The sequence below is a fragment of the Thalassophryne amazonica genome, chromosome 15 (genome assembly GCF_902500255.1).
Source record: "Thalassophryne amazonica chromosome 15, fThaAma1.1, whole genome shotgun sequence".
Taxonomy (NCBI): domain Eukaryota; kingdom Metazoa; phylum Chordata; class Actinopteri; order Batrachoidiformes; family Batrachoididae; genus Thalassophryne; species Thalassophryne amazonica.
In genome coordinates, this window is record NC_047117.1 from 57,972,040 (window position 1) to 57,999,451 (window position 27,412).

General features: G+C 39.2%; 2 protein-coding genes across 3 annotated transcripts in view; one reads left to right on the forward strand and one right to left on the reverse strand.

The window, feature by feature from the left end:
• LOC117526599 (centrosomal protein of 95 kDa-like) overlaps nt 1-7,704 on the reverse strand; it is an 18,805-nt gene extending 11,101 nt beyond the window's left edge. Inside the window, exons 1-5 of the mRNA XM_034188658.1 lie at nt 7,508-7,704; nt 5,067-5,195; nt 4,693-4,800; nt 3,593-3,688; nt 1,178-1,296 (exon numbers count right to left, since the gene is read on the reverse strand). Coding sequence (XP_034044549.1) covers nt 1,178-1,296; nt 3,593-3,688; nt 4,693-4,800; nt 5,067-5,195; nt 7,508-7,568 — 513 coding nt within the window. The 5' untranslated portion in view covers nt 7,569-7,704. The remainder of the gene's footprint in view (nt 1-1,177; nt 1,297-3,592; nt 3,689-4,692; nt 4,801-5,066; nt 5,196-7,507) is intronic.
• A 1,501-nt stretch (nt 7,705-9,205) lies between these two features.
• On the forward strand, nt 9,206-20,447 carry LOC117526755 (SNW domain-containing protein 1-like). Of its 2 annotated transcripts, none has more exons than XM_034188835.1 (14): nt 9,206-9,252; nt 13,032-13,185; nt 13,307-13,468; nt 15,127-15,222; nt 15,423-15,529; nt 15,677-15,781; nt 16,301-16,370; nt 16,443-16,508; nt 16,656-16,772; nt 16,860-17,001; nt 17,173-17,278; nt 17,533-17,650; nt 17,843-18,006; nt 20,161-20,447. In XM_034188835.1, exons 1-14 carry the CDS (start codon nt 9,239-9,241, stop codon nt 20,351-20,353), a joined length of 1,614 nt encoding a protein of 537 aa, XP_034044726.1. In that variant the 5' UTR covers nt 9,206-9,238; the 3' UTR covers nt 20,354-20,447. The 2 variants fall into 2 exon arrangements, with proteins under 2 accessions (XP_034044726.1, XP_034044727.1); XM_034188836.1 differs by having other exon boundaries at nt 17,176-17,278; nt 20,161-20,353.
• The last annotated feature ends 6,965 nt before the right edge of the window (nt 20,448-27,412 follow it).

Below are 27,412 nucleotides of genomic sequence, written 5' to 3' on the forward strand. Positions count from 1 at the left end.
ATCCAATTACTGATTACTCCTTGAAAAAGTAACTTAGTTACTTTACTGATTACTCAATTGTAAAAGTAACTAAGTTAGATTACTAGTTACTTTTTTAGTTACTTTTTCCAGCTGCCAACAACAACCCTCTGCCACCTCAACATGACAATGATACCTGTTTTGCCAAAACTTACTTTATAGTCACCCTTTCTTGACTTCAATGAAAATAAATACTTGTTTTATAAAAAGTAAAATAAAGACCTCTTTCTTGACCTCATATTTAACTGTTGACAGCACTGTAACAGTAAAACTTGCAATTTCGAACCTACATTGTTTATAAATGTAACTATTAAATTCATTCTAGCATTTTTCTAACATTTAAATTCTCTCTAAATATTTTACTTGTCGAAATTAATATTATTTTAAGTAGTATTAGTAGTTGTAGTAAAAAAAGGCTTCAAAACTGGACCTTTAATCTAGGGGTGTTTTGGGGGGGGCACATCCTTGCCCCACACCCCCATTCCATCTGGATTCGCCCCTACTTTGGCGTTTGAGCACAAAGAATGGATAACATTTATTTATGCAGAAAACGTGACCAGATTTACAGGTAAGAAAGTTTTATTGTGTTTTCACATCATGTGGTCCTCAGAAATAGAGTTTAGGTGCATTTGAGTGGAAAATAGTGTTAGTTGTTGACGCGTCGCGGAGGATCAGCTGTTTTAACGTGCAGATATGGAGCGGCTCAGCTCAGCTCTAAATAAAGGAGGAAAAAAGTATAAAAATGTCTTTGTAAAGCTCAGTGCAGGTGTGCTGATCACCGTGCTTTAAGAGGAGACGACGAGTCGAGCAGCTGCAAAAAACCGTGAATGAAAAGCTCACAGCTCACTGAAAGTGGGCAGTTCAGTCGAACCCCGACCTCCTGCCCACAGACCAAGTTTAATGCTGCTATCGACCCACAATGAAAAATAATAGTAACGCACAGTGACATGGAGAAGTAACTTTAATCTGATTACTGATTTGGAAAGATTAACGCGTTAGATTACTCGTTACTAAAAAAAGTGGTCAGATTAGAGTAACGCGTTACTAAGTAACGCGTTACCGGCATCACTGCCACCAACACACACTGATGAAGTATGCTGCAGCCTTTGCAATTTGTGTCATATTTGCAGTGGATCTAGGACTTACTGTCGAGTACTTACTCTACACTGGAAGGCAGAGACGCTCCCTCCGCTTTGCTCTCTGGCTCTATGTCATTGCAGCTTATTGGCTTCTCAGTTATGTGAGGTGTGTCCTCATGGGGACTGACATTCAGTTCCTCTGGGGATGTTAAAAATATGAACAATACATGTGGCCAAGATTCACTAACAAAGGCATCATTATTTCCCGTTTCAAGACTGCAACAACATCAATGGAATTTAAAAAAAACAGGAACAAAGTCATATGACAGGGTTTAAACATGACAAAAGTTACCATGCAACTACCCATAAGGTTTTTAAACTAGACATTGTATCTATAAATTGTAAGTTAAACAAACAAAATCAGAGAACACTGGCAAGTTGATCCACATTAATATAAAAAAGTTTCATGTTACACTAGAATACAGGAGTTGTAATAATAATAATAATAATAATAATAATAGCAGCTTTGTGAATGCACCAGAAGCTGCAAACAATCACGTTTAAAAAAAAAAAAAAATTGTGTGAGGAGCATGTCACCTGACTGTCAGTTATGTCATGATACATCAATGGTGGGGAAGACCAAGCAACACTTCCCTATCAAATGCATTGGCCCAACAACATCTCCCCAGCAATTAACAAAAAGCAAAAGCAAGAGCTTCAGGCAGATTTTGAAACCAGTGTGCCAAATATTGCCATCAGAAAAAAAGTATGTCATATTCTGCAAAGCATCAGAATGATGAGAGCTGTGTCTTAATCACAAATTATTAATTTGTTCTAATTAAATTTGTGAATTGTTATGATGCAAATGCTTCCTCAAATACGTGTTTCCACAAACAGTTAAATGTGCAAAATCATTAATAATCTTTCTCAGTAACATTAAAAGAGAGAAGATCACATTTCCAACAGACAACTTTTTGAACATGTACGAGGTCTATTAGAAAAGTATCCGACCTTATTATTTTTTCAAAAACCATATGGATTTGAATCACGTGTGATTACATCAGACATGCTTGAACCCTCGTGGGCATGCGAGAGTTTTTTCACGCCTGTCGGTTACGTCATTCGCCTGTGGGCAGTCTTTGAGTGAGGAGTCGTCCACCCGCTCGTCGATTTTTTTCATTGTTTAGGAATGGCTCAGAGACTGTTGCTTTGTTTGATAAAAATTTTTTCAAAACTGTACGGCACAACTGAGTGGACACCATTCAATAAATTCAGCTGGTTTTCGGTAAAAATTTTAACGGCTGATGAGAGATTTTGGTCTGGTAGTGTCGCTTTAAGGACCGTCCATGGCGCCTGACGGCGATCTGCGCTTCGAGGCGGCAGCGTCTCGCCGTTTCAAGTTGAAAACTTCCACATTTCAGGCTCTGTTGACGCAGTAAGTCGTCAGAGAACAGAGAACTTTCAGAAGAAGTCGGCATGAGGAGTTTATTCGGACATTCCATTGTTAACGGTCATTTTGTAATGAAAGAACGTGCGGGCAGAGTCGCATGTCGGGCTGGACCCGACCGCGGGGGGTCGCGGCAGGAAAAACACCTCCGTTAGAAATCTTAACGGGCAAGTTGGAACATGCCAAAGCTGTTAAACAATTTCTCAGTTACTCACTTGTTGAAAGCCATTAAAAGCCGCCTGAATTCTACAAATGGTTTTCAACACGGAGGTGTTTTTCCTGTCGCGGTGCACACAGATTTGCCGAGTCGTCACGGAAACAACTCGGCGAAATCGCGCGTACGTCTTTCATTAAAAAAATGTCCTTAAACAGTGGAATGTCCGCATAAATTCCTCATGCCGGCCTCTTCTGAATCTTCTCTGTTCTCTCATGATGTCCTGGGTGAATTAAGCCTTAAATTAGGATGTTTTCAGCTCTAAACAGGCCGACGACAGCGCCTGGAAGCGCTGCAGGACGTCCCGCTCCGTGGGAAGTCCTTACACCGACAGAAACACCCCATAATCTCTCATCAGCCGTTAAACTTTTCACAGAAAACCAGCTTAATTTCTCGAATAGTGTCCACTCGGATATTCCTCACAGGTCCAGAAAAAATTTTGATAAAGCAACGCGCGCCGTCTCGAGCAGCGTGTGAAACAAAGGAATTCAGCCGAGAGGGCGGGACCACATCTCACTCAAGGCCTGCCCACAGGGAAATGACGTCACCGACACGCGTGAAAAAACTCACGCATGCGCACGAGGGTTCAAGCATGATTGGTGTAATCGCATGTCATTCAAATCCATATAGTTAAAAAAAAAAATAAAAGGGTCGGTTTATTATCTAAGAGACCTCGTACTTTTACACATCATGAAGCGTTTAAATATTTGAAATTACTGCATCATGGCCTTGACGACAACTATTTCATCAACAGCCATAACCTACTTTGTAATTTTATAAGTATCTTCTCTGCAAAGTTAGTCACAGCTAATGTATCAAAGGAATATGGCTTACCATTCTGTAACTCCTCAGTGAGATATTCAAATAGACCTTCAAAGATGTCCAGAAGATTCTTGATAGACACTTTGTCCCCTCTGACAACATTTTCTCCTGGAAATACACATCCATCACCAGCATTATGCTCAGTATACAAACAGCTGATCTGAGACCAGAGCATCTTATGTTTTTCTAATTCAACCAAAGAGGTCCTGACTCTGCTTTGAGGTGTTCTGTGCCCTGCCCTATTTTTTATTTTCCTTTGGTTGTTAGCAACATTACTTGAACAGATTTTGATCTGTTCAAGTAATCCTGAATCCCCCCCCCCCCCCCCCCCCATTATCTGGATCCACTCCAAAATTTAATTTGTTCTTCCTTGGCTCATACCTCACCCATGGAAGAACCAATGAAATTTTGGAGTGGATTCAGACAATGGGGGAATTATTCTGTTACTTTATAGTCCTCATCAGAATTACTCAAAAAAAAAAAAAAAAAAAAAAAATTGTTGGAAAGGTAGACAATGGAAGAGTTGATCAAGTTTTTGAGCAAGATGGAACCATACAGTTTTGTTTTTAATTCTTATTTTTATAATGTCTCTCACTGAGTTCATTGTTATCTCTGGAGAACTCATGTACACTACATCTAGGTGGAAAAAAAAGGATCTTGGCAGAGGTGTGTGCTTCCTGAATATATATATATATATATATATATATATGAAAGAAAAGAGTGAAGAAGAGGGTGATTACTGTTACTTATCTGAAGTAACAATAATATATTTAAAGGATTAAAAGAAGCACTTGTTATGCTAATACATATATACCAAGAGGCAGGGATCTCCCTTGGACTCGACATCTTGCATATAACGAAAAAAAAAAAATGCATGATGCGGTGAGCTAAGCCTGCATGTGAATTGCCAAGGTGGTGAATATATTTATGAAAACTTTGGACACCACGCTCTGTTCTACCTGCCAAACTGATGACCCCAAAGAAGCCAGTCACCATTTACCATGGGAAATTTCTTAAAATTGTATTTGGACACTGCAAAAATAAATAAATAAATAATTGTACAAGACAGTTGGCCTGTGCATTGCCATAAATGGAAAAACAGTTCCTTCTACCTGTAATATGAGAGAGACTGATCTGAAGATAGTCCAGAGAAAGTGAATCAATCACACACTGGACATTGTGGACATCATCTTCTTGACAACTTGGCACATCAATATAATCTAAACACACAAAAACAATGAATAATTAAAGCCTGCATGCAAAAGACCAAATAAACATACATGTTCAGCTATGGCTGACAATATGCACTTTGGCTCAAATAATGAGAGTAGAAACAGCATAGATATTAACAGTCTTGCAGCATTGTTGACACAACTAAGGATCAAACTATTCTCTGAGCAAAGATTTTTCTCAGTAAGTGCAGTACTAAAATCAAAGTTGAAATGCCCTTGTTAATAACTTCAAAGGTCACACCAGTGCTTCCTACCTGGAACTTTCTCTCCCACGATGGTCTCGTACAAAGTAATGAAGATATTTGCATCACAGTCTGTGAGCTTCCTCAGCCTCTTGTTTATGTGGCACTTACTCAGTAGATCATTTGCCACATTCACCCAATCTGAAGGAAACATAAATAGTGTTGTTTCTTATGTGAAAGAATGGCAACTTGGAACAAACAGGGGTGTTAATTCCCTGCACTGGTAACAACATAGTGCTTGAACAGCAAAAAATGTAGACAGGTGAGTTCATCCATCCCAGCCAACCTGTATTGGCAAGAACCCAAAAACAATAAATATCACCATCTTGTAACTACACAGGTGGCTAATGCTGGCGCGGCGCACCATTAGTTGACAAAGCAACAACGTTTTGCCATACCATCAAATGACTGTCAGCCACCAACTTAAACTAGCAACTACTGCAAGACACATGAAGCCCACTAAGTGGAACAAATACAACATGAAGAAAAAAAAACAACAACAAAAAAACACACCTTTTCCCCAGTCAGGGAAAGGGAAAGTTATAATAAGTAAATAAATGTGCGCCAGGTTTTTGCAAAATAATCCCAAACAGTTTTGATGATGGACAATATTTGTTAGACAGTCAGATTCTTATACCTAAAATTTACTTGTGCAGAAAACTGCATGGTTATTATCTCTTGTCTAACTAATTTTATGAAATTTGACTGGTCCTTTTTTTCTTAGAAGTCCTAAGGTTGAAATACAAGCTTTGGATTAACTGTGCTTTTGCAGAAGCTGGCCCCAAACTGTGGAACATGTTACCCCTTGATATAGTCACTACCACTGACCTTGCACTTTTTAAATTCAGAATGGATTTTATATATAGTTGTGCTGATGTTTGCCTTTATCTGGTTTTGTTGTATGTTTGCTCTTGTTTTCAATTTCTTTTCTTGATTTTACTGTAAAGCACTTTGGTTTCCTGTGGGATGTTGTAAAGGGATATATAAAAATAAATGATTGATGTCCATTTATGGTAAAAATCTGCAAACGTTTTGATGGAGATGAAAAACATATCTTCATACGATACTACGAATTTTCCAAAAATATTATTACTAATTTCTTCTTAATATTGACAAATGATGGTATTCTAATATAATTTCATAAGTATTCCAGTGAGCAAAGTCCTTCATGTTTGCGAAATGTGACTGCATAGGAGACACCTTTGCAACCAACTTCACTTTTTTCACTTATATAACACATTTTCATAACTCCATTGATCAAATTTATAACTGGTTTATGGGTATTTAGCCATCAATGACACACTGATGATAAAATATATGAAAGTCAAGACTTTCATATTCACAACATCAAGAAATAAACACCCAAATTGTCCAAAATATTCTGCAGTGTCTGTAGACAATGCCTTCAGAGTCTTGCAGAAGTATTTTTGAAAGAAAATGTTTGCTCTTCTGATAGACCTGGATGGTCCCTCTCAGAATACATAGGGGTCTTTCTGATTGATCTTAAGACAGTGGTGTCCGAAGTATTCCAGAAAGGGCCAAGAGGGTTCAGGAATACTTTGGACACCACTGTCTTACAATGTTGTTGACAGATGCCGGGCACTGCACTCAGCCTTTAAGGCATGGCCAGGAAAGCATTTTTTGCCTTTAGAAAAATAGGTCGTAGGTTCAAACCCCAGTCAGGGCACACATCCATTAAGTAACTATGTGTTAGTAGGCTATTATTACAGCGGTGACATGACATCCTAACCATCACCCTAACCTTAACCTTTATACCCCACATAACCCAAATCTTATAGAGATATATGAACCCAAAGAATAACTAGAACAAGAATGTTGTTTGATATGAAGGGAGTTTAAAAAACTAAACAAAAACAAACCAAAAAAAAAAACAGTCTTGCATCAGAGAATCAAACCCCTGCCATACCACTACACTAACGAGGAGTTAACAACACACGGAGTGACAGAACATTAATCACGGCGGCTACAAATAGCCACAAAATTTAGAGTTACGGCTGTCGTAACTGTAACCACTTCAAGAGATGAAATGTTTACATGTAATTTATTTGCAGCAGACACACCGGTGGCAGTCACTGACCATTTATTTACACACCAAGGTGAGCATTTTATGCAGATACGGCTGAGAATTCAATCATAAATAAAGTATATTTAGGCGACATAAGGCCTGCCAGTGTGGATGACACTTATTTACTTGTTTATGGGTTGTGGATGAATGTACCGTTTAAGGTCGTCTCTCAGCCATGTCATTGTTATTTACTACAACTTTACCCGTTCTAAAATAGGTTGAGATAAATGATAACTAACCAATTCAACCATGGGGCACTAGGACATGTTGAAAGTTAAATGAATGGCAATCCAACATTAGTTTGGTTAGCAAGGCAATGCTACAGTTAGCTCTAGCTAAGAGAATAAAACAGTGTCAGCAGCCTCACCGCTCTCTTCTTTCTGGGTCCACATCAAGGAGCTGGAAATGGACACACAGCAGAAACTCATAAATGTTAAAACCACAGTCCTTACATGAACACCGTTACAGATTTTCAACAGCCAGAAAAAAAAAATGTTCTGAACTCGTACTACCGCCAGCGAAACTCCAAGCTTTCCGCGTTCCAGGCACTTCTCAGGTCACGTGTTTCCGGTGGAGCTGACGCTCCACTGACTTGCAAGAGCTCCAACACTGTAGGTGGCGAAAGAGTCCCTTAATTGAGTAACCGTAAATATGCAGCCTCAGTGGGCTCCGCAGACAAATCAAATCAAATCAATTTTATTTATATAGCGCCAAATCAGACACAATATGGCGCCATTTTGGGGCCAATTGTGCAGAACTACTGAATGAACCTTTTATGGTTTCAACATTGTTTAATCATTTAACCACATACAGCAACACATTCAGGTACAGGTACTATCAAAAATAAATGTAAAAATAGCTAAGCTATCAAATTTACATAAATGTACAATTTATGATGATTTATTTCATTAATTTAAAGCCTGATTTATGCTTTGCACAACTGTAACTCCGTGTCATGCACGTGCGTGACAATTTTAAAGTTCTCCATCCTGGATTATGCTTTATTATGGATTAATCTGACCCTCAACAAACTTTTCTTTCTACAATCATCACCTCCATTTCAAAGGTAAGCTGTACAATTTCATCTTTTTCCCCACTCACTGTTGTAAATTTGCAGACTTTTCTGCCTAATGCATGTGATCCCAAAATGTAATCAGTGTGCACACTGCAAAACTATTAAAATATGATGGGAGACAATGGAGTGAAAGCAGAAAAGTGTCAAATCACAGCCTTGTGTGTTTGATTTAGCAGGTGCACGTCAGGCTGCGGGTCCGAGTCTGACCACAGTAACCACAACTGTTTTCTAATCACAGAAATGACTCCGGTCCCACATGCCAGGGGTTTTTAATGGAAATACATTACAATCAGGCAGGACATTTTATCCGATGTGAGTAAAAAAATCCGTTATACAAAATCCATTATATACGGTGTTTATTACATGGAAAACAATACAAAAACTTTGGGACATTTTTTGTCCGGTATCTGTGAATATCTGGTTTATATGACGACAGTTTAGGTGACTTTTACTGTACATAGGACTGAACAACAGATTTACCTACCTCGCAAAGCTTTGATGATGAAGTCTCTTCCATCCCACATGCTGTTTAGTTTCCCAAATTTTTCTTCTGTTCGGATCTGAAGAGAATCTTTACATCTTGACGCCCTTGTTCTATTTGTGCATCCAATCACACAGCAACCCAGCATTTTCAGCGAATAAATAAATAAAATAGCTGGATTTACATGCAGACAGATTAACAGTGAATGCTATTTTGGCACCACATGACACCACGAGCCATATTTTTTGACTTATCATGTCACTACTGCGGTAGTCGCTATAAAGTCGAACTTAATGTTGAATGAAGAACCACAATAGAAGAACTTCTGGGGGATGAAGAAGCTGTCACTTACTTTTACGATTATTACAGAAGAATACAGGATTACTGCAAAGGGTATAATTCTGCTACCTACATTTTTTTTCTCGTTTTATTTTGGGGTGTTAAGGGCCTTCTCTAGACCATCCAGCTGGTGGCGGTAATGCTCCGTATTAAACAAGGCGAAGAAGAAAAAGAAGAAGAAGAAAAAAATAATAATAATAATCATGTCTTTATCGAGGTGAGTGTGCCTTTATACATTCGGAATTTGGAGTAACTCTCCTATATGTTTATGTGCAGTTTATGGATTTTCTGCGTTACATAACACAAAGTGGATTGTTTAACCACGGAAAATATGACGTGGTTTGTTGTAATGTTTAAATGTCAATGCTAATGGTATGCGATGTTAGCTGAATGCTATTGATTTTTAAAACCATTACAAAAAAAAAAACATATATACACACACACACACACACAAATACATAAATGACTGTCTTGATGAGTAAAGTTATTCCTGGGAAACCACACACAAAAAGGGTGCGACTAGGCCGGAAGCCACCAAAATGCAGGTTGTAACGCCGACCAGGATCAGTGTTATTGGCATGATGTATATGCCAGTTTCGATGTCTATGGTTTTGAGTTAAGGGCTGCTGGGTAAATTCAAAGGTCAAGTCATACAAACTGCGCATTCCTAGGATCACAAAAACTAAGCAAACGCACTAAAAATGAATATTTAAAAAATAAAACCCGAACACCGTCATCATCCTTACCAAAAGCAGCAAATCACAGTATTAGAAGTCACAGTTTATCTCTGTTATATTTATAAACTGTTAACAGAGCTACGGCTTGCATGTATTGCATTCACAAACACAAAACTAGTACCTGAAAAATAAATAAACACAAACTAAAACCCCAAACACCGTCACCATCTTTACCAAAAGCACTAAATCGCAGTATTAGAAGTCACAGTTTATCTCTATATGATATTTGTAAAGCGTTAACAGAGCTATGGCTTACTTGTACCGCGTTCACAAATGCATGAAAAATAAGCAAAATAAAATCCCAAACACTGTCATCATCTTTAGCAAATGTAGTAAATCCCAGTATTAATAGTCACAGTTTATCTCTGTTTTATATTTATAAACTGTTACAGACACGGCTCAGCTGTGTTGCTTTCGTAAACATTACACAATCCAAAATGAATGCACAAAAAATAAATAAAGGATAATATCCCAAACAGTCATAATCTTTAACAAAGCAGTAAATCACAGAATTAATAGTCACAGTTTTATTGCTGTATTATGTTTATAAACCATTAGTGTAAATAACAGCTCATCTGTTGTATTCACAAACACAAAACAAATGTATGAAAATTAAATAAATAGAAATACTACCTTTTGAACTGTTTACATACCGTTTTTGTCCACAGTGTAACTTATTTTGGCTCTTTTATCCATTGTGTTGCTTCAGAAACATTGTCTTACCAGCATCGTCAGTTTCATTGTATGAGTTGACCTGTGAACCGGAAGTGTTAGCTCACCGCACATGTGCATGGATAACCTTGAAACAGGCTTATCGATAATGATTGGATTTCATACTTGCAAATACACTGAGGGTGATCTACAAATATTCCTTGATGTGCACATGTTTTCAATCCACAAACACCGATTTCCGATTTGTAATGTAACAAATAAATGTGTATTTGTAAATACAGAATTTTTTTTCCATTTGGAAAAAAAAGGCCTTTGCAAAACTGAAAATTCTGTTTGTGAAGTGTAATTTAGCATTTGTTGGTCAGCGATCACACGCATTCATCACTTTGCTCAGTTGGCTGCGATGTTCTATGCATTTTGATGCCTTTGCTTGCGTTGAACGTGGCAACAGAGGGGGTGGAGATTTCTATGTCATTATAGGGCTTTTTGAGAGTCCAGTGAACAAGGCGAGTGATCACCATCTTGGCTTCGCATTAGGAAAAAGAAAAACACAGAGTCCGTGAGTCGTAACCACAATATTAAGAGGAAAAAAGCAGAACAACAAGTGACGGATAACACCCTGCTGGGAGAAGCTTTTTCAGGGATGAGAATCTTCCGCGGATTTCAGACTTTTTCAGAATTTTTGGGCCATTTATGACATCAGCGTGAATCCGTTGAGAAAAATTGGGTGTATTATTATGATTAAATTATTAAATATTGTTATTATTGCACACTTTCTGTAAATCCTATAAACTTGATTTCACTTCTCATATCACTGTGTTTGTCTGCTATATGATATATTTAAAAATTGCTGATTCAAACAACCAATGATTTATAAAGGAAAATCATGGAAATTATCAGGGGTGCCCAAACTTTTTCATACAAATGTAGCTGGTTACTTTTTCTACAATAGCGAACTTTCAGCCAATCAGAATCTCTGTAAATCTAAAGTCACTGAAAGTACCCGGATGTAGACATTTTGATGTTCTGCAAGTTTTGGTCTGTCGAGCTGCGTCTGTAACATGGCCAAAATTATAGAGAGACAGGACGAAGACCATGTTAAAGACATCGATATTTGTGTAAAAAAAAAAAAAAAAATAGGTTTAAGTGGACATGGTTGGAGCGGGAGGTGCACATTTACGGGACAAAAGCAAGACTTGGTGAATTCATCCGCAAGGTTAAACTCCACGGTAAAGCTCTCTGCATGTTATCTTGGGATTCTAATTTTGAACTACGCCATTTCCGTTCTAGACCTCTAGCCTTATGCTTGAGGTCACGCAAGATATTGTTGAATCAAGGTGACTGTGCTTTGGGGGTATCGTTTTAACAAATGTGGCACAATCATGTCAAGTGTAGTTTTGAGAGCTGAGTTTAAACTAAAACCCACCCAGTGTACTGCTTACATTGTCTTGTACAAAAAAAAAATGTCGGCCATGTTCGGGGTCCTTCAGAGGATGGAGTCCAGTGTGGGCTGCACCTCTTGGGACCCGGGCCTGATTTTCAGCGTGACTTTCAGTAAATTCAAACTGAGGAATATATTGACTTTGTTCTTTGTAAGGGACAGGATTACAATAAGAACTGGGAGGATTAACAATGTTGCATACAAGACTGTCCACAGAAATGATTTTGGGGCTCAAGGATTTGTTTTACATTGTTCCATACTGATCGATTTAGTTTCCATGTCAAAACTGTAGCCCAAATAGAATTGTCTGACAGCAAACAAATTTACCAAAGCAGCCATATTCTTATGCTGCATGCCTATGCTTCACTTAAATTCCCAAATTATCAAAGAAACCTACAAAAAAGTTACCATGTGACAAAAATTATACATCACCTGAACCTGTCCGTGGAAGCAGGAAATCCCATAATAAATTCACAAGTTTGATTTTTATATTTATAGAATAATTTCATCATTGCATATTCAGTGATTATGTTGAGCATTTGGTACAGAGATGAGCAAGAAGTCATTTTTAGTGTACCTAGAAGCTCTTGTCAGTGTCTTCATATTCTATGGTCCTAAACCTATGCACAGTTGAACCAAATGCTCATTGCAGTTTTACAAATTCTGTGCAGTTGCTCCAAATGTTCAGTATAGACTTGAAACCTGTTTTGCAAAGGCTGCATGCAATTTTTTTTCACCGACGTTTGAGATTTCAAGACACACCAAAACATCGAAAAATTGGTTCACGTACTCCACAGATGTTAAAATACTGATGTTTAACAACATAATATAATTTACTATGCAAATCTTAATAGTAATTATGGAATTATTGATTAGAAGACTTTGCAGACATCAAGATATTGTTCAAAGAATACTTAGTTTCTTAGATTAGTTTGAGAGGTGACTGCTTAATTTATTCTTTTACTTAGTTGCCAAGTTATTTTTGTTGGTAATCCCTGTTTTTTTGTTTGTTTGTTTGTTTGTTTGTTTGTTTTTTTGTTTGTTTGTTTTTTTTTCCTGAAATGGCTAACAGGCATCATTATTCATTTTGGTAGATTTTTTTCTGTCACTAATTGGACTAAACTGTGTTTTTATTTGATTATCCAGTTTTCTACCTATGCCGACCCAGTTGTCCCAGGACCAGCTGGAGGCTGGCGAGCGGCTCCAAGCCCAGATGTCCCACTGCACCTCCTTGGTTTTGTCCCGTAGAGATCCTCCTCCTTATGGGCACAGACAGGGCTGGGTCCCTCGCTCCCTGGAGGTACTTTAGGTTATTGTATCACAGACAATTGTTTTTGCCCCCCTAAATGTGTCAGCTCTAACATAAACCATGTTAACCTTATTATGATTATTATTTTTTTCTGTCATAACTGTCTGTGTAGGATTTTGGAGATGGAGGAGCATTCCCAGAAATCCATGTGGCGCAGTTTCCTCTGGAGATGGGGAGGAAGAAAAGGACATCCAATGCTCTGGCTGTCCAGGTGGACGCAGAAGGCAAAATTAAATATGATGCTATAGCCAGACAAGGACAGAGCAAGGATAAGGTGTGTTTGCTGACACGCTGCAGGGACTAAATGTCTCTGTCACAAATGCCGGATTTCTGTCAATCGGCTGCCAAAAGGCAGCATTCATGCTGACATAAAATCAAGGATGGCTGCAAAATATGAAATTTACCATCTTCAAAAGTTGTTGGAATAATGTCTCTGTTTTGTTTTAGTTGTTTCTGCTGTTGTTTTAGTCTGCTGATTTGTCCAGTAGGTGATTGGATCAACACTAGAATCCTCCCAGAAACAAGTTTTTGTTTCGGTAGATTCACTCTATTTCAAAAGAACGCTGGTTGTACATTAAAATACAAACATGCATTTGAAAAGTTAAACACATTTAAGATGCACAAAAGGGAGAAATCTGGAGTGGAACTTGGAAAAATTCCAATGAGAAATCAATGAAAATGGCGCACATGAGACGTGCCAATTCATACACACTGATGTGTATTATCAACCTGATTTTTAGTTTCTTTACTTCTCCAACTTGTATTGAGGGCATTAGCGGTGACAGACTTGCTGTGTTGTCGTTAGGATTCAACACAGCCTCACATGCGCTGACCAAAATATAACAATTATTTCATTAATTATAACTAATAATATAACAGTTACATGTCTATGTTTGACTCAAACAAGCATGAGAATTTTATTGGTCCATTTACACATTGCAAATTATTCTTGATAATCTGGTTAATCTAGTAAAAAAAGAAGTAATCTGGATCTCATCTCTTCTGTTTTTTTTAGACATGGGTGGTGCAAATATGGTAAAACTAAATCCATATTTACATCACATTAAATGTAAATGGAGAACTACCAAATCTTTATTTGCACCATCATGGTACAAATAAGGGGATATTAATGTTTAGTTTGCACCATGGTAGTAGATGTTTCTCATATAAATTAAATTTGTGTAGATGAGGGTGGTGCAAATAGGACTGTACTAAATCCTAATATACACCTCAATGGTGCAAATAGTCTTTTGCATCTGCTCGTCTCCTGCACCTGCACACGGAATAAATGCCTTCCATATTTGTGTACCGTTTTGTTGCTAGCCCACTTTTCAATTCCTAGACTTTCTGGGTGTGCAGAGGTGATTTAGGTGGGAAGTTTGTGGTTCATTTTGAAATACTGCTCCAAATTCCCTTTCTTCAGTAAAGCCGCATTTGCATTGCAGATAAGACAGAGGGAGTTGGCATTCGAATAAATGAAAAAATAATCAACCTCTCAACCGCTTTTTTTTTGTTCTTGTACTGAATGAAAATGTTTTTTTTTTCTTCGGCGTTTCTTTTTCTTCTAAGGCATTTAATGGCTGGCGGCATTCTTATTGGTGCATTGCTGCCACCTTCTGCATCAGTCTTTATAGCAACACTAAATCGTCTCGATGAGTCCAAATTTTTTTATTTTTTCATGCGATCAACTGAAACTCAGCCTGCGATTGACTGGTTGGGCACGCCAGTTGTAAGGTTTGTTTCTTCAGCAGCACTGCTCTGACATTTACTTAATGAAAAGATAAATGGTTCTATTGGTCCTGTCACATTTGCACACTTTCTTCCTTTAAGATGTTTGTAATTCCAAGCACAACTCATGTTCTTATTGCAGAACTTTCACCTGAATTTTGGTCTACTTTGCCGATTGAACTCGCATCATATTTTTGTTGGCAGGTCATCTTCAGTAAGTACACAGATCTGCTGCCAAAAGAAGTGATGAATGATGAAGCTCCTGAGCTCCAGAGGCCAGAAGAGGACGCTGTCAGAGAGGTGACTGGCTACATTTATATTGTGTATTGTTTATACTACCCACCCCTACGGTTTGACAGATAATCACTTCAAAATATAAGTCCAGGACCAGCCACACACAAAAAAAAAAGCAATTTTTAGACCAGAAAATGGGGTAAATTCTTGTTGCTGTTCTTTTGTGCTAGTTGCTTTTCTAACTTTGAAATGTGTCTGCTTTGTAGCTGACAGAGAAGACCCGGGTTGCTCTAAACAAACAGGTGACTCAGAAGATCGCAGCAGCCATGCCCGTGAGGGCTGCGGACAAACAGGCCCCTGCACAGTACATTAGGTATTGCTATTTTCAGCACCGCTTTTGTAAGCTGACAACAAAGTCATTGCCGACATTTTGTTGGATTGAAGCTTTTGATGGTGAACTTTACTTAAGTTGAGTGGAGCAAAATATGGACCTCTGTCTGCTTTCTGATTTTCTTCAAAGGTACACGCCATCCCAACAAGGAATGGCCTTTAATTCCGGGGCCAAGCAACGGGTGATCCGTATGGTAGAAATGCAGAAAGACCCCATGGAACCACCACGTTTTAAGTATGTAACCATTTTACTTTATCGGTTAAAAACGTATTCTGCATTTTAAAATTTGTCCTTTTATAAAGGTTCTTAAAATCAGTAACTTAAATTTGTAACTTGTTACCTGTAGATTCTTTACAGCAAAAATATATTTTCCTGATTTGTCTGTAGCAGAGAGCTGTTACCAGTCATAAAAATCTGCTTTGACTCTGCCTTATTAATGAGCATTTCCCAGGTTATGAGAAATCTTTAAACTGTTTTTCCAGGTTGATGCCAACTTAGTGTTTATTTACTCATCTCATCTCTAATTTGCTGCACTCCTGTCTTGGTGAAATTAAGCCCATACACAACACGATGATGTGAATGAAAGGCTGCCATATCCTAAATACATCCACAGAACACGGCAGCATATTGCAGAAGAAACGGAATAAGAGCGTACACTTAATGGTGAAAAATGTATCAATGCCATGTTTGAGCACTTGAATCGATGAATAACAAGACTCATATTTATGAAAGTAAGAATTGTTTTCATTTCAGAATCAACAAGAAGATCCCACGAGGGCCTCCATCTCCTCCTGCTCCTGTCATGCATTCTCCAAACAGAAAGGTACGGCTGACTTTCTGCATGAACACGTTGAGTTAAAGTGGCTTGGCTGAAATGTTTCTCTTTGTGTTGTAGATGACTGTGAAGGAGCAGCAGGAGTGGAAGATTCCTCCTTGTATTTCCAACTGGAAGAATGCTAAAGTAATGACACCACCCTCATAAAACACAGTTAATTCTTTTTTCTTCTTCTTTTTAAGTCATTTTGTTCTTTCTGGTTGTATAGTTAAGTGATTTTCTGAGAGTATAGATTGGTGATGTGTTTGTCTTCATCCCTTTGTTTTCCATCAGGGCTACACCATCCCATTGGACAAACGTCTAGCTGCTGATGGCAGGGGGCTGCAGACAGTCCACATTAATGAAAACTTTGCCAAACTGGCCGAGGCACTGTACATCGCAGATAGAAAGGTACTGCACTGTTTACTGTCCCTGAAGGATGTGTTGTTTGTGTTTGCAGACTTATTTGACCTTGTCAATGTTTGTAAATGTCTGTAGGCCAGAGAAGCAGTGGAGATGAGAGCTCAAGTGGAGAAGAAGATGGCCCAGAAGGAGAAGGAAAAGAAGGAGGAGAAGTTGAGGGAGCTGGCCCAAATGGCCCGAGACCGCAGGGCCGGCATCAAATGTCACAGCGACAAAGGTGACCATGTGAAGAGTTTAAATCACTGTGGATCAGCAAGCTGTCAAATCATGTATCATCGTAAAAATACCGATGTCTAAAACCGTTTTTAAGGACAGAAAAGTCAGATGTGTTTGTGAATTCGAGCAGATGTCTCTGTGTTTTTTAAATTTGCTTTTTGTTTGTAAATGGCAGGTGGCGAGGATGGTGAAGCCAGGGAGCGTGACGAGATCCGCCAAGACCGAAGGAAAGAGAGGCAGCATGACAGGAACATTAGCAGGGCTGCTCCCGATAAGAGGTGCCTGACGTGCGCATGTTAAACACACATGCATAGTGCTCAGATGTTGATCTTTACTGGCAGTTACAAAATTGTTGTGACTGTTTTGTCATAAGCGAGAGCCAATAGTTAACATGTTGACAGCTGCATTGCATAACCACTTGAACTTACAAAATGTTTCTGACTTGAAGCAGGTTTGCTCCATTCCATGTCGGCTTTTTATGCGTGAAGCTGCTGTAAGTTGTTAACTTTCAGGCTTCTTGTTTTTGTGTCAGGTCAAAGCTGCAGAGAGACCAGGACAGGGACGTCAGCGAACTTATCGCTCTGGGATTGCCAAACCCTCAGAGCTCCAATGAGGCCCAGTATGACCAGCGACTCTTCAATCAGAGCAAGGTTGGAACTTGGCCACGCTTTACTTTCCTAAACCTAAACTGGACTTGGATCAGTTTTGTTGTTTGGACACTTGTAAGATACTTTATTAAACGTATTATCCAAAGTTAGTGAAGCTCAGCTCCTCTTGAAATGTGTTGTAAACTTCACAACTCTTCTGTTGAAGTGAGTTCAGAGGGTTTTCTGTCTCTACAGGGGATGGACAGCGGTTTTGCTGGAGGTGAGGATGAGACGTACAACGTGTACGACCAGCCCTTCAACAGTGGCAGAGACATGGCCCAAAATATCTATCGTCCAAGCAAGAATCTGAACAAGGATGCCTATGCAGACGACTTCGATGCACTCACGCGTGACACAAGGTGAATTTTTAGTCAGCACTTGTACAGACCCACCCCCACTCATTTTATATATAGAATTTAAAGTGTCTGTGATACCAGATGAAACTTTAAGATCATGCAAATGTAGCCACAAGTGTATATGACTGTGTGACTCACCCGTTACTAGGCAAACATCAACGCGATAATATAGCTCTGTCCAGACTCTGCAGAAATCAAGGAGTGCACAGTGAAAAGAAAATTTTTGAGTTCATGCATCAGTGGTCAGTGTATTTATAAACCTATTCCAGTAAGTTCTGATATTTTAGCAGGGTTCTCACCAAACATTAATCATGGACCCCCCCACCACCACCACCCCCCACCATGGTCACGAGATGAATTCGGACCCCCGTTACGAAAAACAGCCCATTTCCGTACCCCCTGTCACATATTGTGACAATACAAGTTGTGTGTTTTAAAAAAAAAAAAAAAATCTCGTCTCTGACCCAGCCAAAAATTACATTTTTTTTGGAGATTTTTTTTGGAGGTGAGTAAATAGACCTGAAAATGAATGAATGAATTTATTTGGCACACATAGATTCAAAATGGCAAAGAAAACTCATAAAGAAAACAATTTAACAACGTACCCATGTGCCTGAAAGGCTGTAGGCAGAAACAAAAGCTTATAAACACCCACCCCTTTAACAACAAAAAAAAAATGTATATAATGATGACAAATACAAAAATAAATTAATCACTGAACTAAAATTCCAAAACACAAACATGCAAACAGCACTGCACTATGCACAAAAAAAACCAAAACAAAGCAAAATTGATGAACCTAGTTCAGCATGGTATAACAAGTAATTAAATAATTTTTGTAGAGCCTTTTAAACCTAAAAAGCACCAAATTGCATCTGAGATTTCAGATTTTTCTGGAGGAGAACCCCCAGACCCCCTGCCAGGGGCTTCCCTTGCCAAAAACTTTGTCTCCCCATGACCCACTTTCATCACTGACTTTACCATGTTTAAAGATCGATTCTTAGAATTTGTTTTGTTTTTTTTCGTTTTTTGTTTTTGTGTTTTTTGTTTTTGTTGTTTTTGTTTTGTTTTTTTTTCTTCCTGGCATAGAGTCCCTGTCTGTTCCTAGGCGTCCTGTTTGCACTCTGTTGGAGGGGGAGGTGTGTTTGAGTGTCTCACAGTGAACAAAGAGCAGAGTTTTACAAACATATTTTGAAACTTTTATTCTTGTCTTTCAATGTCTGCTCTGAGTGTCCTAGCTGTGGTTAAACTAAAAACATAGCTGCAGTCCCACAACGCACAACAAACTCTAATGCCCCACCCCCATGCCTAAAATCTCTTTCTGAGGACAACCTAACGTAAAATGCGCTCATAAAACCTTCACAGCTGCAGTCCCATGATGACAACACAACACTAATGCTTTTTTTTATTTTTTTATTTTTTTTTTTTTTATTACCCAAAATACGCCTAAAATCTCTTTCTAAGGATGGCAAGATGTAACCGCAGATAAACCTTCTTACCTCTCAATTAGGTCATGCTTTCCATATGAATAAAGAAAGTCTTGATTGTTCCTGCTCAGACTGCAAACCGGGCCAAATGCAGATGGAAAGGGAGCATTATTGTAATAACAAAAATGTTTAATTCAGTATTATCCTGGGCCTGTTTTACTATACAGTAGTTATGGATTCAGCTTAATTGATGAGCTATATAAAAATAAGTTTAGTTAATTGAACTTTTTTCTCCATAACTAAAGTGAGATGCAAAGAAAAAGCTCCTTTTTTACGTAATGTCTAAGCTCTGCATTACTGGGTCTGTTTGGGGTTCAGGTTTTAAAATCAAATCAGTTAGGATGAGAGAAGCAAAAAATATGACATTGATTACTGTTGTGGTTAGTAACCTTATCAAACAAACATGTCAGTTTTGATATGGAGTTTGGTTAAAGGCAAAGAAAAGGTGACAATGTGCTAAAGAAAATACAAATACAATGCACATTATGCAGTACAACAAAACTGAGGTGACCAGGGTGAGAAAATAATCATCAAAAACCTCCAGAATACATCCCTGTACATCAAAGACGGAAAATTTTCGGGCATTCCCCCACCAATTGGTATTGAATGAACAAACCTGTAGAAAAGTGGTCCCCTTAAAAGCATCTCATTCTGTTTCTGTCTCCACTAGATTTGTTCCAGACAAAGGTTTTTCTGGTGTGGAACATGGGCAGAGGCGGGAGGGACCTGTGCAGTTTGAGGAGGATCCTTTTGGTCTTGATAAATTCTTGGAGGAGGCAAAGCAACATGGTGGCTCTAAGAGGCCGTCAGCCAGCAGCCGCTCCAAGGAGGATTACCACGGCAAAAAACGCAGGAAGGAGTGACGGCCGAGTGATGTTGGCATCCCATTAGACTGATTGTGCCCTTGGTCTATGTGTCTACACATTTTTGGTGAATTTAAAATATACCAGCAAGGTTGTTGTTGTTTGTTTTTTGGATATTTGTCTTTGCCTCCCGCTTATTCCGTAAAACAATAAACCTTGTTTGTCCTTTTACCTTGTTTTTGGTGTCTTTACTTCTTACAGTGGAAGAAACTCTGAGCTCTTAATTAAAATCTCATGATGCTTTACTGCCAATGCTAAAGGTGGTCAATACTGAGATATGTAGATTTTTATATATACACTCAACAAAAATATAAACGCAACACTTTTGGTTTTGCTCCCATTTTGTATGAGATGAACTCAAAGATCTAAAACTTTTTCCATATACACAATATCACCATTTCCCTCAAATATTGTTCACAAACCAGTCTAAATCTGTGATAGTGAGCACTTCTCCTTTGCTGAGATAATCCATCCCACCTCACAGGTGTGCCATATCAAGATGCTGATTAGACACCATGATTAGTGCACAGGTGTGCCTTTGACTGCCCACAATAAAAGGCCACTCTGAAAGGTGCAGTTTTATCACACAGCACAATGCCACAGATGTCACAAGATTTGAGGGAGCGTGCAATTGGCATGCTGACAGCAGGAATGTCAACCAGAGCTGTTGCTCGTGTATTGAATGTTCATTTCTCTACCATAAGCTGTCTCCAAAGGCGTTTCAGAGAATTTGGCAGTACATCCAACCAGCCTCACAACCGCAGACCACGTGTAACCACACCAGCCCAGGACCTCCACATCCAGCATGTTCACCTCCAAGATCATCTGAGACCAGCCACTCGGACAGCTGCTGAAGCAATCGGTTTGCATAAACAAAGAATTTCTGCACAAACTGTCAGAAACCGTCTCAGGGAAGCTCATCTGCATGCTCGTCGTCCTCATTGGGGTCTCGACCTGACTCCAGTTCGTCGTCGTAACCGACTTGAGTGGGCAAATGCTCACATTTGCTGGAGTTTGGCACGTTGGAGAGGTGTTCTCTTCACGGATGAATCCCGGTTCACATTGTTCAGGGCAGATGGCAGACAGCGTGTGTGGCGTCGTGTGGGTGAGAGATTTTCTGATGTCAGTGTTGTGGATCGAGTGGCCCATGGTGGCAGTGGGGTTATGGTATGGGCAGGCGTCTGTTATGGATGAAGAACACAGGTGCATTTTATTGATGGCATTTTGAATGCACAGAGATACCGTGACGAGATCCTGAGGCCAATTGTTGTGCCATACATCCAAGAACATCACCTCATGTTGCAGCAGGATAATGCACGGCCCCATGTTGCAAGGATCTGTACACAATTCTTGGAAGCTGAAAATGTCCCAGTTCTTGCATGGCCGGCATACTCACCGGACATGTCACCCACTGAGCATGTTTGGGATGCTCTGGGCCGCGTATACGACAGCGTGTACCAGTTCGTGCCAATATCCAGCAACTTCGCACAGCCATTGAAGAGGAGTGGACCAACATTCCACAGGCCACAATTGACAACCTGATCAACTCTATGCGAAGGAGATGTGTTGCACTGCATGAGGCAAATGGTGGTCACACCAGATACTGACTGGTATCCCCCCCCAATAAAACAAAACTGCACCTTTCAGAGTGGCCTTTTATTGTGGGCAGTCTAAGGCACACCTGTGCACTAATCATGGTGTCTAATCAGCATCTTGATATGGCACACCTGTGAGGTGGGATGGATTATCTCAGCAAAGGAGAAGTGCTCACTATCACAGATTTAGACTGGTTTGTGAACAATATTTGAGGGAAATGGTGATATTGTGTATGTGGAAAAAGTTTTAGATCTTTGAGTTCATCTCACACAAAATCGGAGCAAAACCAAAAGTGTTGCGTTTATATTTTTGTTGAGTGTATATATATATATATATATATATATATATATATATATATAGTTTAAGTGCTTTATGGATTTCATTTTACGGATCAACTACTTCAAGAAATCTTGATGGCAAACCCTATCGCTGCAAAAACAGGGTGGTCCACCTGTCAAACGGTAAGATAGGTGACAAACTCAGGGAGGACAGAAATCTCCTCTTTAGACTCTGGTAAAGTTAGATATTCATAGATTCAAAGTTCACAGCTCAAAGAGAAATGGAGAAAAAACAGTTTCTAACCTCAGGAAGGTGGACAATGAGCTACAACCATTATTTTTATCCAACTGAGCCGTCCTCTGAGCTGGAAAAATAGCATTGGTCTGAATGAGCAGGCACCTGAGAATCGAAAGTATAGGGACTGTCTACAAATTGAAAAAATGAGACACCAGAAAAATATTAAATTTCAATGTAAGGTGTGGTGTCACCAAATTCACTGAACACAGCAATGGTCTGCTGCTGTTTATACTACAGTTTACATATCAATTACTTCAGGAAATATTGATCGCAAACCCTATTTCCGCAAAAAAAAAAAAGTTTGAGGGATGGGGAGGCGAGCCTATGGTCCCTCTATTCAGAGAGTAGCATCATAGCATCAACATGGTGCCATTTTGGGGCCAAATGTGCTAAACTACAACTCCAATTCCAATGAAGTTGGGACGTTGTGTAAAATGTAAATAAAAACAGAATACAATGTTTTGAAAATCCTCTTCAACCTATATTCAATTGAATACACCACAAAGACAAGATATTTAATGTTCAAACAGCTAAACTTTATTGTTTTTGTGCAAATATTTGCTCATTTTGAAATGGATGCCTGCAACATGTTTCAAAAAAGGTGGGATAGTGGTATGTTTACCACTGTGTTACATCACCTTTCACACTCAGTAAGCGTTTGGGAACTGAGGACACTAATTGTTGAAGCTTTGTAGATGGAATTCTTTCCCATTCTTGCTTGATGTACGACTTCAGTTGTTCAACAGTCCGGGGTCTCCGTTGTCGTATTTTGCGCTTCATAATGCGCCACACATTTTCAATGGGTGACAGGTCTGGACTGCAGGCAGGCCAGTCTAGTACCCGCACTCTTTTACTACGAAGCCACGCTGCTGTAACACGTGCAGAATGTGGCTTGTGTTGTCTTGCTAAAATAAGCAGGGACATCCCTGAAAAAGACATTGCTTGGCTGGCAACATGTTTTGTTCCAAAACCTGGATGTACCTTTCAGCACTGATGGTGCCATCACAGATGTGTAATTTGCCCATGCCATGGGCACTAACACACCCCCATACCATCACAGATGCTGGCTTTTGAACTTTGCACGGGTAACAATCTGGATGGTCTTTTCCCTCTTTTGTCCAGAGGACAAGACGTCCATGATTTCCACAAACAATTTGAAATGTGGACTCATCAGACCACAGCACACTTTTCCACTTTGCGTTGATCCATTTCAAATGAGCTCGGGCCAAGAGAAGACAGCGGCATTTCTGGATGTTGTTGATGTGTGGCTTTCACTTTGCATGGTAGAGTTTTAACTTGAACTTGTAGATGTAGCGGCGAACTGTGTTAACTGACAATGGTTTTCTGAAGTGTTCCTGAGCCCACACGGTAAGATCCTTTACACAATGATGTCGGTTTTTAATGCAGTGCCGCCTGAGGGATCGAAGATCGTGTAGAAAGTTCTCCAGATTCTCTGAGTCTTCTGATTATATTATGGACTGTAGATGATGGAAGCCCTAAAGTCCTTGCAATTGAACATTGAGAAACATTGTTCTGAAACTGTTGGACTGTTTTTTCCACGCAGGTGTTCACAAAGTGGTGATCCTCACCCCATCTTTGTTTGTGAATGGCTGAGCCTTTTGGGGATCCTCCTTTTATTCCCTCACCTGTTTCCAATTAAGCTGTTCACCTGTGGAATGTTCCAAGCAGGGGTGGTGGCCAAGTGATTAATGTGCTTGGTTTCACTGCAGAAGGTTCTGGGTTCAAATTCCACCCCTGCCACATTTCTCCATGTAATGTGGAGTTGCGTCAGGAAGGGCATCCGGCGTAAAACCTATGCCAATTCAACATGCAGATCCACCTTGGATTTGCTGTGGCGACCCCGAGTGCAAACAAGGGAACAGCCGAAGGGACGTACTTACCTGTGTAATGTTCCAAACATGTGTTCTTTGAGCATTCATCAACTTTCCCAGTCTTTTCTTGCCACTGTCCCAACTTTTTTGAAACGTGTTGCAGGCATCCATTTCAAAATGAGCAAATATTTGAACAAAAACAATAATGTTTATTAGTTTGAACATTAAATATATTGTCTTTGTGGTGTATTCAATTGAATATAGGTTGAAGAGGATTTGCAAACCATTGTATTCTGTTTTTATTTACATTTTACACAATGTCCCAACTTCATTGGTATTGGGGTTGTACTGAATGAACCTTTTATGTTTCAATGTTTTTTTTTTTTTTTAATCACTTAACCACATACAGCAACACATCCAGGTACAGGTAAATATAAAAATAAAAATAAATATAAAAATAGTTAAGCTATGAAATTTACATACATTTACAATTCATGATGATTTATTTAATGAATTTAAAGCCTGATTGACGCTTCTGCAGCTCTAACTCCGTGTCAAGCAATGACGTGCGTGCTTTATTATGGATTAATTTGCCCCTCAACAAGCTTTCCTTTCTACAATCATCACCTCCAGTTCAAAGGTACATTTCAGAACTATTAAAATTATTAATCTATAATACTATTAAAAAACTATTATGATGGGAGATGGAGTGAAAGCAGAAAAGTGTCACATCACAGCCTTTTGCACTGTCTGATTTAACAGGTGCAGCTCAGGCTGTGGGTCCGCATCTGAGCACAGTTTGAAGAAAATAAACGACCGCTTTTTTAATCTGGGAAACGATTGTTGGATTGTTGGAATGATGTTTGGATCTGTAGGGAATCTATACATCTTGAAGCCCTTACTGTATCTAGTTGTGCATCCAAATGCACAGCAACCCGGCATTTTCAGTGAATAAATTAATAGAATAGCTAGATTTACATGCAGATAGATTAACAGCAAATGCTATTTTGGCCACAAGATGGCAACACGAGTCACGTGACTATTTTTTTTTTGCTTTTTTGATCTCTCAGCACTTTTTGGTTAATCAGCTGCACTGTAGGTTGATTCTGTTGATTTCTATTTACTCACTAGATGGAAGACCGCAGTGATCCGCTCATTCACTGGCTGTTGCCAGAGCGCCGCCATCTTGCTTAGCGTCTAACAACCAGGCGTAATCAATGTGGACATAATCAGTGTTTTCAAGAGAACATTTCCGTGCCATTACTGTGCTATTACATTTATTCATACTCAGTCCCACGTTGGTACAGCCACTGTCTGTCAAAACAAAAACTGAAGAGGATCAGACTATTTATGTAATAGACTTGAATGGATTTGTTAGTCCCAGTCCAGATAGAAAATAATACCATCAGTTTGTCAAACACATTATGTCTGCCACAACACTAGTCTGATCCTTAATTAATTTCATTATGAAGTTAAAGATGGGAAATAATCGGGGTGAAAGTAAGAGCTTCGCAGGCTCACATCATATTCAAGATATTGATATTAAAGACTGCTCTTACCCACCTGCAGCACCGTTTTTACAGAGCGCTTCTCCATGAAAATATAAAATAAAATAAATAAGTAAAACAGCCACGCCAGCCAGGCTGAAAGTAAGATTATTCAATAATTTCTGGATCAAGTTGAATGAAATCTGAAAACATTACACTGAAATATGGAGCATGTCATAGCGAAATTAATCTCATTCGTGTATATTCGAATATACAAAGTCAAAGCGACTGTCACGTGACCCACCAAATTGAGAGAAAAAAAAAATTTCCATTCTGTGCATTGGCTCTTACAGAATATCTCAGGATGGAAAACCTGATGTGAAGAAGAAACCCGAGGCTAATTGAAAAGGGATAAATTCAGACTTATGAAAGTGAGACTTCTAACTGAATCACGAAACAAATGGTGAGATATGCATTCAGGTAATAAAACTGAAGTCATACAGAATACAGACCAACACAACAAAATAAATTATTTTCTAACCTTTATTCATCAGCTCACGCTACAATTTATTATTATTTATTTTTTATTTACTTAACCTAACCAGCTGACAATCAACACCAAGAAAAATATTCAAATACAGTGGTCCCTCGTTTATCGTGGGAGTTACGTTCTAAAAATAACCCGCGATAAGCAAAATCCGCGATGTAGTCAGCGCTATTTTTTGCAATTATTATAGATGTTTTAAGGCTGTAAAACCCCTAACTACACACTTTATACACTTTTCTCAAACAGGCATTAACATTTTCTCACTTTTCTCTCCTGTGTAAACACTCTCTTTTTTCTTCTGGGCGAGAAGATTATAAAGAGACACACGCAGAACTCTCCCTTCCCTCACTGCCTCCGGAGGTACGGATGCGGGACCTGCAAAGAATCCAAGTCCTCTCTCGGTGGCCACGGAGCTCTGCGGCTGCGGTCAACATCCGCATCAAAACAGCAAGCGTAGTCTCTTGACCTGTTGCCAGATTTGGCGCAGCTCCGCACAGCAGACAGGAGGGCGGTGTGAGTGGCCTGCTGCTGCATTTACCGAGCCCGCAGACTCAGTAAGCGCATCGGAGGCAGTAGTGGAGCAGATAAGGGCATTTTTTCACAGGAATCTTTCACTTCCGGAAGCAGCATTAAAATTGATACAAATACTCATTGGGGGTTACTCTTTTGAAAAAAAACTTTAGCCACTTGAAAATTTAAGATGGCGGCCGTTTTTCAAGATGGCCACCATCTCTCTACCAAAAATCCCTTTGTAGCGATATCATTGCTGACATTTGCCCTACAATATTGATCTTGGTGTCGAATTATACATTTTTGACCATGTAGAATCTGAATTTAGAACTCTGGAATAACTCAGAAGCTTCCTTATATCATATCCCCTAGATATAATAAAAATACTTTACAAAATATAGGTCTAGGTCAGCTGAAATCCATGTAGGTGGTAGCAGTAGTAGGGGTGTAGGGGTGTAGTAGCAGAGGTAGCACCTTTGTTTCTTGAGACCCATGTTACCATCCCTGATAC

Bases quoted from the DNA above. Each gene is read 5' to 3' on its own strand.
- LOC117526755 (XM_034188835.1), top strand. The intron at 13,469-15,126 runs GTGTGTTTGCTG...TTTTGTTGGCAG, and splicing joins AAGGACAGAGCAAGGATAAG to GTCATCTTCAGTAAGTACAC. The intron at 18,007-20,160 runs GTGAATTTTTAG...TGTCTCCACTAG, and splicing joins GCACTCACGCGTGACACAAG to ATTTGTTCCAGACAAAGGTT.